Raw genomic sequence first — 12,540 nt, 5'->3', positions numbered from 1 at the left:
CTTTTTGCCATTCGGTTCAATTATCTCCAGCGGAGGAATTTCTTTCGATCTCATCACATCGTCTTCAACATTCGAGGAGGTATTTCTGTCGAATTCTTCCGTCTTCTTTCGAATTACTTCCGAGCTTAACGCATGAATAATGTCTAGCAGTTGCTTTTGCTCTTTCGCGTAATTCGTGAATTGAAAGAGAATGTCGTGTCGCAGGTATAGCTGGAACGTCCGTCGATGAACGATGTCACACATTCTATTTCGAATCACGAATATTCAGAATATATTAGATAAACGTACAGTTCAATTTCGACGACGGATCAGTATTCTTCGAAATGTCTGACAATTTGATAAAAATTCGACGTTGTTAACTAGCTAATTAACTTTTCAACTTATAACTTCCGCACATACTCACTTCATCACAGCCATCGCGTAATCGTAACCACTGTTATCCTTCTTCGTCTCTCTCAGCCCCATTGCTGTTTCCACTAAAATGTCAACAGTGGTTTCCGACAAATAGTCGTGACAATCGAACTCCTTTCCGACTTCGTCGCGAAGACGTTCCACCAAATCTCTGCTGTTCTCGTAAAAGAACGGTACGAATGATTTCAGTACGCTCAAATGAAACGTAGGAGCTATGATTTTTCTGTGTGTCCTCCATTTTTCACCGGCGCTGATGAGCAATCCTTCTCCCAACCAAGGTTTGAAATACCTGTGAAAAGGTGTTTACGAATTTTGTTCATTTCTTTATTAACTCGGTGAAGGTTTGAAAAGTAATATATACCACGATACTTTTTCTTATATTATAAACGTCTAATCTTGAGTAAAATTTATGAAACTGACGATGATAATAATTGGGTAAAATCTGTTTTCCCTGCAAGATTGTAAATATGAAATCTTGCGATACATAGAAGGTAGTACTTTTAACAGATATTGTGTAAAATTTGTCACCTGTACTCCGGGGATTTGTCAATATGCATTGGACTGCTGAGGATAATTTCGACGTCCCGAGGATGGTAGAGGAAAATAAATACTTTAGGTCCTAAGAAAGCACGAACTACAGGCCCGTGTATGTCGTATTCGAGCACTTTGTTCACGACGTCGTTTGGCTGTATACCGAGGGTTATTAACGCGTTTCCTAAAATTGGCACCGTTTTTGGGCCTGGAAGTGAAGCGAACTCGTTACAATTTACATGTTCTTCTTTCGAAAGTAATACTTTCTGTGCTTATGCAAGTACACAGTGTTATAAATATTAACATAAAAAATATTGTATTATGTCGTAAGAATTGTATAGTATTTTTATGTACAAGTAGCACACATTACTAGTTTTCCATCATTTGGAGAAGATTTGTCAATGTTTCAGTCGTGGATTGTACGACATTTTACAGAAAATTTTCTAAGTGAAAATCGTGTGACAATTATTCACATAAACTTGGTCGTGAGTGGCTGGTTCAAGAAATTTAGAATGAAACATGAAACGAATCCTTATTTTTACACACCTGGAATTTTCCTCGCCATTTGAATCGCTCGCAAGTTTTCGATGTAGAAGTAAATAGCAAACACAGTTGTTGCAATCGCCACGAGCACATAAGAGACAGGCGTTTGCAAATAAGACGTTGCAAATGTCAACGACTCCATCGTTACGCACTTCTTCGTAAACTTGGATAGTTTAGAAATATTTTAGCTAGCTTCTTTTCATTCCAAATGTAATCAAAATTCCTCCACTTTCTCTATTCCCTTTATTACAAAGAAATTTCACAATAGTGATCGAAGTATCTTTACAATTTTGAAGCTTCGAGCAAAACCACGATGCTGAAGATTATTTATTTAATAAGGAAGTAGCTGTATACTTATTCACGCGAATGGAAATCATTACTTATGATAAAGACTTTCTCACGCGTGCAACAATGGCGGCTGGAACTCACCATCGAGAATTCATTTACCAATGAATCCTCTCGTATCCTCCAGGGTACTTATATGGTTCGCTTAAACGTATGCAAAGCTTCTTGTCCTTTTTTAATAGTAATTATACGGTGACCTTAAGTTTTTGTCAGCTTATTTGTGAAGCAAATTACAAATGTCTGCAGACCCTCTACCTGTCTGCACCAATTTTTTGTTTCACTTGCTACATCGTCAGTCTGCACTTGGAATATGAATGAAATAATTATTGGATTGGAACAAAAATTAGTAGCGTTCTAACGTGAAACTGAGACACAACCATTAGATATATTTGCAGAAGATTTATTCGACCGCATATGCCATTTTCTTCCGCCATCTTTCGCTGTCTTTCAGACAGTCTCGCGATACCATCTTCCTAGAATTTGCAAACTTTCTAGGCGATTTGGTCCAGGTTGCTTGAGAAACTGTACGAATTTTTCTGTCAACCCAATATTTCGGGAGATATTTTTCGCGAAACACGTTTCTCCCCTCCTCGAGGGTAATTCCGATTTTCTCATCCCTAATCGCGAGTGATAGTGACATGTTGTTGCGCACAAATACGTGTAACGTTACCAAGATGCGCCGTGAAAGAACGAAGAGACAAGGGAACGGGTATAACGATCACTGGTCGAAACGAGTTCTTCCAGAAGTGACGTAGCAACTTTCTTCACCCCCTGTATGGAACACATCCGGAAATCGACCCTCGAGAATAATGAGAGAAAAAAAACGGGACATAAAGGGATAGACAGGTATGGGGAAGGGAACTTTTTTTCCGGCGAGTTTGGTCGAGCGGGGCCAAATTCACAAAATTATGAAATAGTGTGTTAATATTTGTGAGAAATAGTAGGACTGTTCTGTTTGATCGGAATAATGCAAATAAAAATTGTTGTGCACAATTTGGAGAAATCGTAGGAAATACGTATGCACGTGATTCATTTATTGTAATTTTGGGGAAACAGTATGCGATATTCAGAACGGAAATGATTCACGAATAATGGGCGCGTATTGTGGTAAGAATGTAAATTCTGTAAGAAATGCAGCCGGAAGTAGGCGCGAGACTGCCGTGCAATTTCTTTAAAATTTGGAGAAGTGAATTTTCAACATGAAATTAATGAAATATTCAATAAGAGAATACTGAAACTGTTTAATTGCATTGTAGTTGTACTTACAAATTTATTTACGAAACAGTAGCAAATTTATATTAAAAATACCTTTCTACCGTTACTCATTCTCTATTAATTTACATTTCAATTAATTTCGTTTAAGAAAGTTAAAAAAATTAATAGAGAAATTGCACGGCAGTCTCGCGCCTACTTCCGGCTGCATTTCTTACAGAATTTACATTATTTCGTTTAGAAAAGAACCAGATAACTTTAAAATCGAATAACGTTTAATTTCTAAAATTCTTCATTTCCTATTTTAATAATTTTATTGTAATAAGAGGAAATTACATAAATTTAGCGTCAACTACAAATTTATTTATGTGTGTGTTGCATTAGGTTTAAAGGTCCCAGAAAAAGTATCCAAAAATCGACTCGTCAGGTTTTCAAACCTTCCGAAAAATCGGCTCAAGTTGGGAAAAACAAACATCGACGTAATCATAAATAATTAAAATGTATTTTAAATATATCGTAAACATTGTTACAGCAGAGGCAAGTAAAAAAGAATGCTTATTATAGTCATTATCAAGGCACTTGTATTTACAGAGTTTTTACTCACTGTATATCGCATTAAACGCAGAATAATTTAAGACTTTTATACAATTGTCTCCCTCATATACGATCAATCAGACGAATAATTCTTGTGCGCTTTACAATTAAGTGTGGCGAACGTGTCGCTGCGTTGTCCTTCAACTTAACTTCTCGCTTAATTAAATTAATAGAATTAATCAAGTACATCAGGCTAGTACAAAAACATTTACAACAAAATTCTGCATTACCGACGTGACGATCTTTTCGCGATCGTTCAAAAAAAAAAAAAAAAAAAAAAAAAAAAAAAAAAAAAAAAAAAAAAAAAAAAAAAGAAGAAATGATACACAAGTGAAAGTCGAAACAAGATTTATAACAATACCGAAGATACACTTTTGATTTTAAGTAATAATTCGCATTTCTCGCTTTATACTCGTTGAGAAACAGAAATTTGCAAGGTAACTCGTTTAAATTTCCCGCTTCTCCTTATCCAACGCATACTGACCGAGACGTAGTAATTAATTAAAATATAATATCATGAGAACAAAGAAACTCTCTTCCTCTCCTTGGCACGCGAAATTGTTTCCCTTTCTTTTCATGTTTATTGCCTTACGTTGTATATGTATATCCTAACTACTTAATGGACGACATTGTACGTACACATAAATAGGAAAGTGTCTCTTTAAATACTCGTCAAAAAATATCAAGTAGAAAAAATAGTTTCGTTGGTTTCGATACGATTTCCTCTTAATTTCACCTAAGGCACTTCTTCTGTATGTACAACTCCTCTCAATTCGCTATTTCGATGTTCAATTTTCGTTATTGACTTTCGCCTAATGGATCATTTGCGCGGGTATTAATACGAAGAAGAAAATATACGAAACATGAAGAGTATGTAAATTTCGTTGTTCGTTTAACGCAGTACTTAAATTTTCAAACATTTGTCAAATATCGAAAATACTATTTTCTATTTTTTCATTTATGTTTCGAATTTGACATAACATTGTTTCGTTGGAATTTCAATATTTCCCTAAAGAAACGGTATGCAGTAAATTTTCTACAAGTGTCAGTCAGTTTGGATTCTACAAGTGTCAGGTTTAGCTTCCTTGCGGACTGACACTTGTGGAGAATTTACTGTATTCGTTTAACAAGAATTTATACGATTTGTTTTTTTCCTCTTTTTTAGTATAAATAACATAGACAACAGTATCTGTTAAGACTAATTCATGGTCGTTTCTGTTTTAAGATGTCTACAAGGATTAATTCGTAGATACCTTAAAACGTGATCGAACATTTTCTGTTTCGTGCTTAAAATTATCAGGATATATGGTTGCGTTTCGTTCGGAAATATTAACAATTGTTGAATGGTTGAACCGCGAGAAAGGAAGAATTTGCTGAAAATTTTCGTCGTTCGGTTGCTTTGATTCTTTTTTAATTTGCACGTATAAAGGGAAATTGGAATCTTCTTTGCAAAGAGATATCTGAAATATTCATTTCCACGTAATAACAATTAAAAATTAATTAGTAAATAGCGATATTTATATTCTGTTATATTTGCATGTATATGAAAACTCGAATGTTTAAACATAGCTATTCTGTAAAGAGATTTGAAATAATAATTCATTTTCATATTATAACGATTAAAAATTAATTAACACATAATGTAAGTTAGAACAGTGTAAATTTATACAATCTTTTATTGCCTACGTTTAAAAATATACTCCGATTTTCATAAAACGAAAAAATCCTTATTTACCGTTTGAGTCTTTTCTCGAGATTCGCGATTTTCGGGAAACTATTCGAATTAGTCCAGAATGAAGATGATATTGTTCAGGTGAGAAATGGTTTTTTTTTGGTAATCACCGTGGGTGCAACGTGGAATAAGAAGTAAAATCGAGGCGGAAAGACGTCATAGGCAGTGTGTTGTCTACGAGGAAGTACTTTGCGTAGTAAGTACAGGTTGTGATCCTTGCTGCCGTTTCACTATTTCAAGTTCCGTTGAAATTTCATCCCGAAGTAAATGTTCGTTTCAGTTTCGTGAGATCACTCCAGCGAGTTGCATGCTCGAATCCATGCTTGAACCTGAAACATAATAAGTAACAATTAAGCAACTTAATTATTCTTTGAGATATTGAGGGAAATGTACGTTTCACCCTTGGTTTACCCCTTTTTGGCCCAAATTATAGAGGGACTCTTTCACAAAAATTTGAAATTAATTTGCTAAATTATTTTTGCCCCTCAAGTGAAACTTTTTAGTGGATCCAGGTGAATTTGGTGGAAATACAAGGCGAAATCGTTTATTTATTACTTAAAAACACACGAAATACGAAATATCTGCAACGAATCGATTTGAGCTCATTGAGCTGGAAAGGGTTAAGCTTGTGAGTGCTAAATCGTACGCAAATTTCATCAAAATCGTCGTGTGACACATAACCGACGTCCCTTGCAAGAAGATGGATACAGGGACAGGATTTTTCAGTAAAAATACCGTTACTTTCACAGAGCCCCTGAAGTTCATTCTCCGTGATTTATTTGACAAAACAGTTTCCACATTGTGTCCCCACGATTTGGAAATTCTCTCGGTTCCGAGGAGGAGAGAACTCCGCGAGACCTTAGTACATTGTCCCACCTGGCTATTGTGCTCCATTCAGCTTGATCGTGAAGATCCTTGTTTGCCTGGATCAGCGAGAATTAAGAATTTCGCAGGCACCCTGCTAAGATCGTGAGAAAAGTATTTAAATCCCCGGAAAATTTACACGGAAATTCCCGTCTATGTGTACTTTCTTATTGCACGCTTCAAATATAATTCTGTTAATTGAATGTTTAGCTAATTAGAGAAAATTAAGTAATTCACGGGAAATTTGCGAGAATATGTGAATCTTTTTGCGCGGAAAAGGTTTAATTTTCAAACAGCACAATCAACTCCAAACCGTCGCCGATAGGAGCACAGTCACATTGCCATGCTGGTAATGTTTATTGATAAGATAGCGAACATGCGGGTTACCAGCATGACTGACCTTTAAATTCTTTTGTTCCTCATGAGGTAAGTCGAAGGAGAAGAATAACGACAAGCCGGTGTAAACCTTACTGCCACTTCGTTTTACGACGCAGTTGAACTTCTTAAAGGGAGAAAATACGAACGTGTTTTCTTGTGTAAAAGTAAAAAAAGCGAAAACAGAAAAATTGTCGAGTCGAGTCGTGTGAAATTTTCGAACATTCCGTTATTCTTTCTTCTCGATGGGTTGAAACCTAATTGTTGATAATTATTTGCAAGTTTAAACCTTGTGCTGGTAAAGAAAATGTCCGAGGTTGTTTCCAGATTTCATATTTAAAATATGTTGCATAAATGTTTATTTTGGAAACGTGTATCGACGTGAAAATGTTTAAAAAATGGGCATTCTGAGTAGGATTTACTATGATTTCACGAGAACGTAAAAAATTGTTACAGAAAATATAGAAATGGGTAAATGACACTAAAAGTGTTCGCTATGAACTGAATAAAACAATTATTATTTAAAGCAGGCAAAAAATTAGGATAGTGATTGAAAATCAACTGCTTCATGATAGTTAAATGTCTAGTGCCTTCTAGTATTGCTTAACTTTCTACCGACACCAATATTTTATTCGTGAAATACGAAAATAAGTTAACAAATTCTCCGTATTATATGGGCGTATATGCACGCTCTTCTTAGCGAAAGGATTAAACGTAAAGCAACAAATTTCTTAAAAAAAGAAACGCAAGTCCGTTTTCTTCGATCCAAGAAATATTTCAATTTCTTCACTTTCATGAGAAAAAGAAACAAGAAAAGGTGAAAAATAACTCAGCAACTTTTTTAAGGTCACGTCGAGCAAAAATGAACTGCGCCTCGCGGCTTCGTTGCACTTTCTAGCAATAACATCCTTTATCCTCGTAAAAGCAACAATTTATACCTATCATTTACAAATAAACGTAATTGCACGCCGTATGTCACGCGTCTCGGCAAAAAATGCAGCCGATTAACGGTCGGGGTTAAGACGCTACCGGCATCCCTGTACTTTTACTCGCCGTAAGAAATTTCGGCCAACTTGCGCACGTATTACACGTATGCAAAGGAGATACTTAATCATTAGTTCGAGAAGAAATTTCATCGAACAGTTTCCGGCTTTTCGTGTGTCCCCCGAGGAAAGATCATCGCAATTAACCCTTTCACCGCGGAAGATTTGAACGCGTAACGTGTGTGTGTGCGGCAGACGGTAATTTTTTAAAAATAGGTAAAAGAATAGATTAAAAAATTAAATGAAAATTGGAAAATTAATTATCGGCTAAAAACCTGACACAAACTTCAAGAGTCGGAAGATCGAAGAGAACGAGGCCACACGATTTACCAAAAAGATAATTAAGGAAATGGAGTGGAAATACTATTGAGTATTGTCCACACGCGCACGATACCCACATTATCAAATTTGCTGGTCGGTTGAACAGTGGCAGTTGTAAATCTGATATAGATATTAGAAAAGAAAGATTATAAAATTTGCAGCACTATCCTTCGAATTATTTTGACTTACATTCTTAATACCTATATTTTCTTCAGTTTTACATAACACGATAGATGCCTGCACTTATACACGCCTAACATTTGTTAAGTACTCAAATTGAGCATTTTTCTATGTTATACGTAGGTAATACCGTTCTATCATGAAAACTGGTGCGTCACACGTGTTAAGGATGAAATTAGAAGTGCAGTAAAAGTCTTAGAACAGTGTATAATTTTGAAAACGTCTGAAGAAGTAAAATGCAGTAAAAGGATTGAAGTAGGGTTGAAGCTTGGTCGTGTTGGTTACAAGAACCGCGTTCTGGTGACGCGAAACGAGAGAAAGAAGAGCGAAGAAGAGGAGAGAGAAGAGTAGAGCAGAGCGGAGAGAAGCCGAAAGAAGGCCGATGGGCTCGCGAGCAAACGGGACGATATCAACGTGACCGGGAGCCAAGGAAGGAATTTATTAAATTAATTTGCCGCGGCGACGCATCTCGTAAATTTCGTAGATGACCTCACTTTATAATTGTCGAGAATTACTTGTTCGCTCGGCCGGTCGTTTGGCCGGACCCTCGCGTGAGACTTCTTACTCCCTAGAATACACGTTCTATTCCCATCACCTCGCCCTTTTCCACCTTTCTACTTGCCTGACAAAAAATCGTTTCGTGCACTCGTGTCACAGCTTCCCTGCGAATTAGACGTGACCACCCTGTATACATCGATTAATTTTCTTTAACTTTAAGAGAAGTTGTGAAGGTAGAAAATCATTTCTTTCAGTGAACATTCTCTGTCCTTGTGTCACATATGGAGTACAACTTTTGTGCGAGTTAGATGTGACCACCCTGTATACATCGATTAATTTTCTTTAACTTTAAGAGAAGTTGGGAATGTAGAAAATCATTTCTTTCAGTGAACATTCTCTGTCCTTGTGTCACATATGGAGTACAACTTTTGTGCGAGTTAGATGTGACCACCCTGTATATATCGTTTAATTTTCTTTAACTTTAAGCGTAGAGTGGAGAAATTGGGAGGGTAGAAAATCATTTCTTTCAATAAACATCCTCTGTCCTCGTGTCACACCTCGAGTACAGTTTCTGTGTGATTTAAATGTGACCACCCTGTATATATCGTTTAATTTTCTTTAACTTTAAGCGTAGAGTGGAGAAATTGGGAGGGTAGAAAATCATTTCTCTCAAGGAACATCCTCTGTCCTCGTGTCACACCTCGAGTACAGTTTCTGTGTGATTTAAATGTGACCACCCTGTATGTATCGTTAATTCTCTTCAACTCCAAGTAGCAGAGTTAGAGAAATTGTGAACGTAGAACGTAGAAAATCATTTAATTCTCTGTCCTCGTGTCACACATGGAGTATACACTTTCTGTGTGAATTCAATGCAACCACCCTGTATGTACCGTTAATTTTCTTCAACTCCAAGCAGCAGAATTAGAGAAATAGTGAACGCAGAACGCACAAAATCATTTCATTCTCTGTCCTCGTGTCACAGATCGAGTCCTACAGCTTCTGTACCAATTAAACACGACCACCCTGTACATATCGAAGTAGCGAACGTAGATTTGTCTCGAAGAAAAGAAGAAGCGTAAGATAGGAAGCTTGTTCAATTTGAACGAAATTGTTTCCCGTATTCTTTACTTAACAACTGTTTGCTCGCTACCCATATGTTAGGAATACGAAAAGCTTCTGTCGCCTTATGGTTGCCTCAAGAATCGATACGTGTGCACGTGCATCAAACGTTCTATCCGATTGACTCGACGGAATGCGTTCGTTGCGTATCTCTTTCTAACGAAATCGTCAATTTCTATTTGCGTCTCTCTACGAACCCACCACGAAAAGAAGTAATTAGACGCTAGTGAAGATTGGGCAAGGTCTGGAGGAAGAGATATTTCGAGGAGGGTATCTAACATATGGCAAAATGGTCGAACAGCTCGGCTCTCTCATGGTTACGAGCTTCTGAAGGCACCGCATTGGCACCAGAGCTGGCGTGAAGTTGAAATTTCCCCGACACATGCTCTCTTTTAGGATACTTCACATGTTGCATCGAGAAGGACTGCTTTCGCCTGAATATCGACGCGAAGTACACTTCAGCCGTAATCTTATCACGAGATAAACGCTATAGCGAGTCTTCAGAGTCTGCATTATCTTCCCTTTTGACGTGCATCTACGAATCGACATTTCGCCTGAATATCGACGCGAAGTACACTTCAGCCGTAATCTTATCACGAGATAAACGCTATATAGCGAGTCTTCAGAGTCTGCATTATCTTCCCTTTTGACGTGCATCTACGAATCGACGAAGTAGAACGTGAATACCAAACACACGGTGTGTAACTTAACTTCGTCGTTCGAGATATTTCTGCTGTACACTGAACATTTTGTAGGGACGTTTCCTACAAGAATTGCACAGTTTTCGAAATAGGAAGTGTCTATCGAGGAATGGGACGAGCCGTACGTGTCACTTCGGCACGCACTTCGCAAAGTGGTTTCGGACACACATAAAGTTTATTTTCGGGAGCGTCGCCGCTTGAGCACGTGTTCGAGAGGAAACGCCGAATACGAGTTTCCACTTAGCGACGCTTCCTTGAAGTAGTTGTCACGTGCGCGGGCTACCATCGACAGCCCTGTCGTTTTCAAGCCACTTAAAGTGCTCCAACGAACACTCTACTCCACCAGGACTCTGTCATTTTCACCAATGTGAGGTAACATTGCCCGGGTCTGTTTGTAAAAATTGCACAATATCGAGGGGACAGTTGAAAATTGTCGCAGAATTTCAAGGTCGCCTCGAAATTCAAAGTGTGCAGTTGATACTTAAAATTTTTAGATTGCACACAGGAAACGAAAGTACACCAACCTTTTTATTACACATGTGTGAGACGTTGGGTGTGTTGCTGATGTACTAGCCTGCCCTGCTCCTGTTCCCACCAGCTGACGACGTCCATGAATTCACCAGACTCGGTGATCTCTTGCTTACAATACAGGGCACCAGAAAAGGTTTCCGGACTCGCCGCGTAAACGGTGGCCGCACCCTCTTCACTGTCCTCCGCACCGCTGTACGGCGACAGAATCCGAGGCTCGAGGTTCTCCTCGTTTTGTCCATAATACTCGGAAGGAGGAGACGCCACCGAGTTAGGGGAGAGACGGGAAAAATTCTGCGCGTTCGATAGTGTCCTCGGTTCGAAATTCTCCTCGTCCCCCACCGAGGACGCGTAGTAGTCGCGTGGCGATGGAACCGCGCTTCGATTCGGCGACAGTCTGCAATAACATGAACGTAACCGTTATCATACTATTCATATGCAATTTTCATTATTCGTTAGAATTAACCACTTGGCTTGTTTCGTTAGCCATGCAGATAAGCGCTAGCTACTGAAATTCTGACTCGACTAGAACGACTGGCCGGGTCAAAGTTGACCCATTAGAGACCTTCGAAAAGCAAATTTTTATGTGATTGTAAAATTAATAAATCAAGTTGACCCATTTTTGACCCGGCCGATCGTTCCAGTGTCAATTAGAAAAGAAGTACCTAGACCAAATTAACCTAGCAAGTAACCCAGCCCCCCCCAAAAAACTGTATAAGCAATTACTTGAATGTAAGTTTTTGCTTCCCGTTCTCCTCGTCGTCCTCCAGCTGTTCCACGTCGTCGTCGGCCAGGACCGCTGCTGGTGGGTGAAGGCGCGCATTGCGCGGCGGTAACCTTCGAATCGTATTCAACCCCATCAGCCTCGGCGAGCAGCCTTTGAAGTCCCCTAATGTACTCCACGGCCATTCGCAGGGTTTCCACTTTCGACAGCTTCTTACCTCTGTCTCCGTAGCCCGCGGCTATGTGGCTCGGAATGTGCTGTCTTAGGGTAGCGAATCCATTGTTCACCTGTCTAACGCGATTCCTCTCGCGAGCGTTTCTTCGCGCGACCGCCACCGGTGGCGGTTGACCGTTCTTCCCGTGTTTCTTCAATCTGGATGGATCGTACGGCGGCAGTACTGTCACCGAATCCGCGTTACCACCGTTGTTGCTGTTTTTCGGGATGATCAAGTGAGGCTGATTGCCGATTATGTTGCTCTCGTTATCCTGCAGCGTTCTCAACAGCATCAGCTGCTCCTGATCGTTCCCGTTTATTTGTACCCTGTTGCAGAACACCGTGACACCCATAGTCGTCATCGTGATCGCTGTTTCTTTCCTTTACTTCGACACTCTGGTTGAAAAGTATAATTCGCTGTACGAAAGTCTCATTGGTCCCTCGAGGTAAGCTGACGGATCTGTTTCTCGCTTGGAAAATATGACGTTACGCTTGGTATCGTGGAGCGATCGTAGTAGAGCGAGTTTATGTCGTGAGAATAGCGTTGTCGACCAGTTACTTATCGACTCTAATGCCTTTCGAGGACGAGTCTAATTGATAGACTTA

General features: G+C 39.0%; 2 protein-coding genes across 2 annotated transcripts in view; both read right to left on the bottom strand.

The window, feature by feature from the left end:
- The window catches only part of LOC108572289 (cytochrome P450 4g15-like), a 3,880-nt gene extending 2,253 nt beyond the window's left edge, over positions 1-1,627 (bottom strand). The window contains exons 1-4 of the mRNA XM_017934489.1: positions 1,489-1,627; positions 940-1,150; positions 404-700; positions 1-244 (exon numbers count right to left, since the gene is read on the bottom strand). The exon at positions 1-244 is cut by the window's left edge and continues 177 nt beyond it. Coding sequence (XP_017789978.1) covers positions 1-244; positions 404-700; positions 940-1,150; positions 1,489-1,627 — 891 coding nt within the window. The remainder of the gene's footprint in view (positions 245-403; positions 701-939; positions 1,151-1,488) is intronic.
- Positions 1,628-11,000: 9,373 nt separating this feature from the next.
- On the bottom strand, positions 11,001-12,296 carry LOC108572464 (achaete-scute homolog 2-like). The gene is given in 3 exon segments (XM_017934705.1): positions 11,001-11,376; positions 11,724-11,786; positions 11,788-12,296. Coding segments are annotated over 3 exon segments (948 nt in total).
- Positions 12,297-12,540: the final 244 nt, after the last annotated feature.

The sequence above is a fragment of the Habropoda laboriosa genome, unplaced genomic scaffold (genome assembly GCF_001263275.1).
Source record: "Habropoda laboriosa isolate 0110345459 unplaced genomic scaffold, ASM126327v1 scaffold65, whole genome shotgun sequence".
Taxonomy (NCBI): domain Eukaryota; kingdom Metazoa; phylum Arthropoda; class Insecta; order Hymenoptera; family Apidae; genus Habropoda; species Habropoda laboriosa.
Note: the sequence above shows the minus strand (reverse complement) of the source record. Positions and strands in the feature narration are given on the sequence as shown.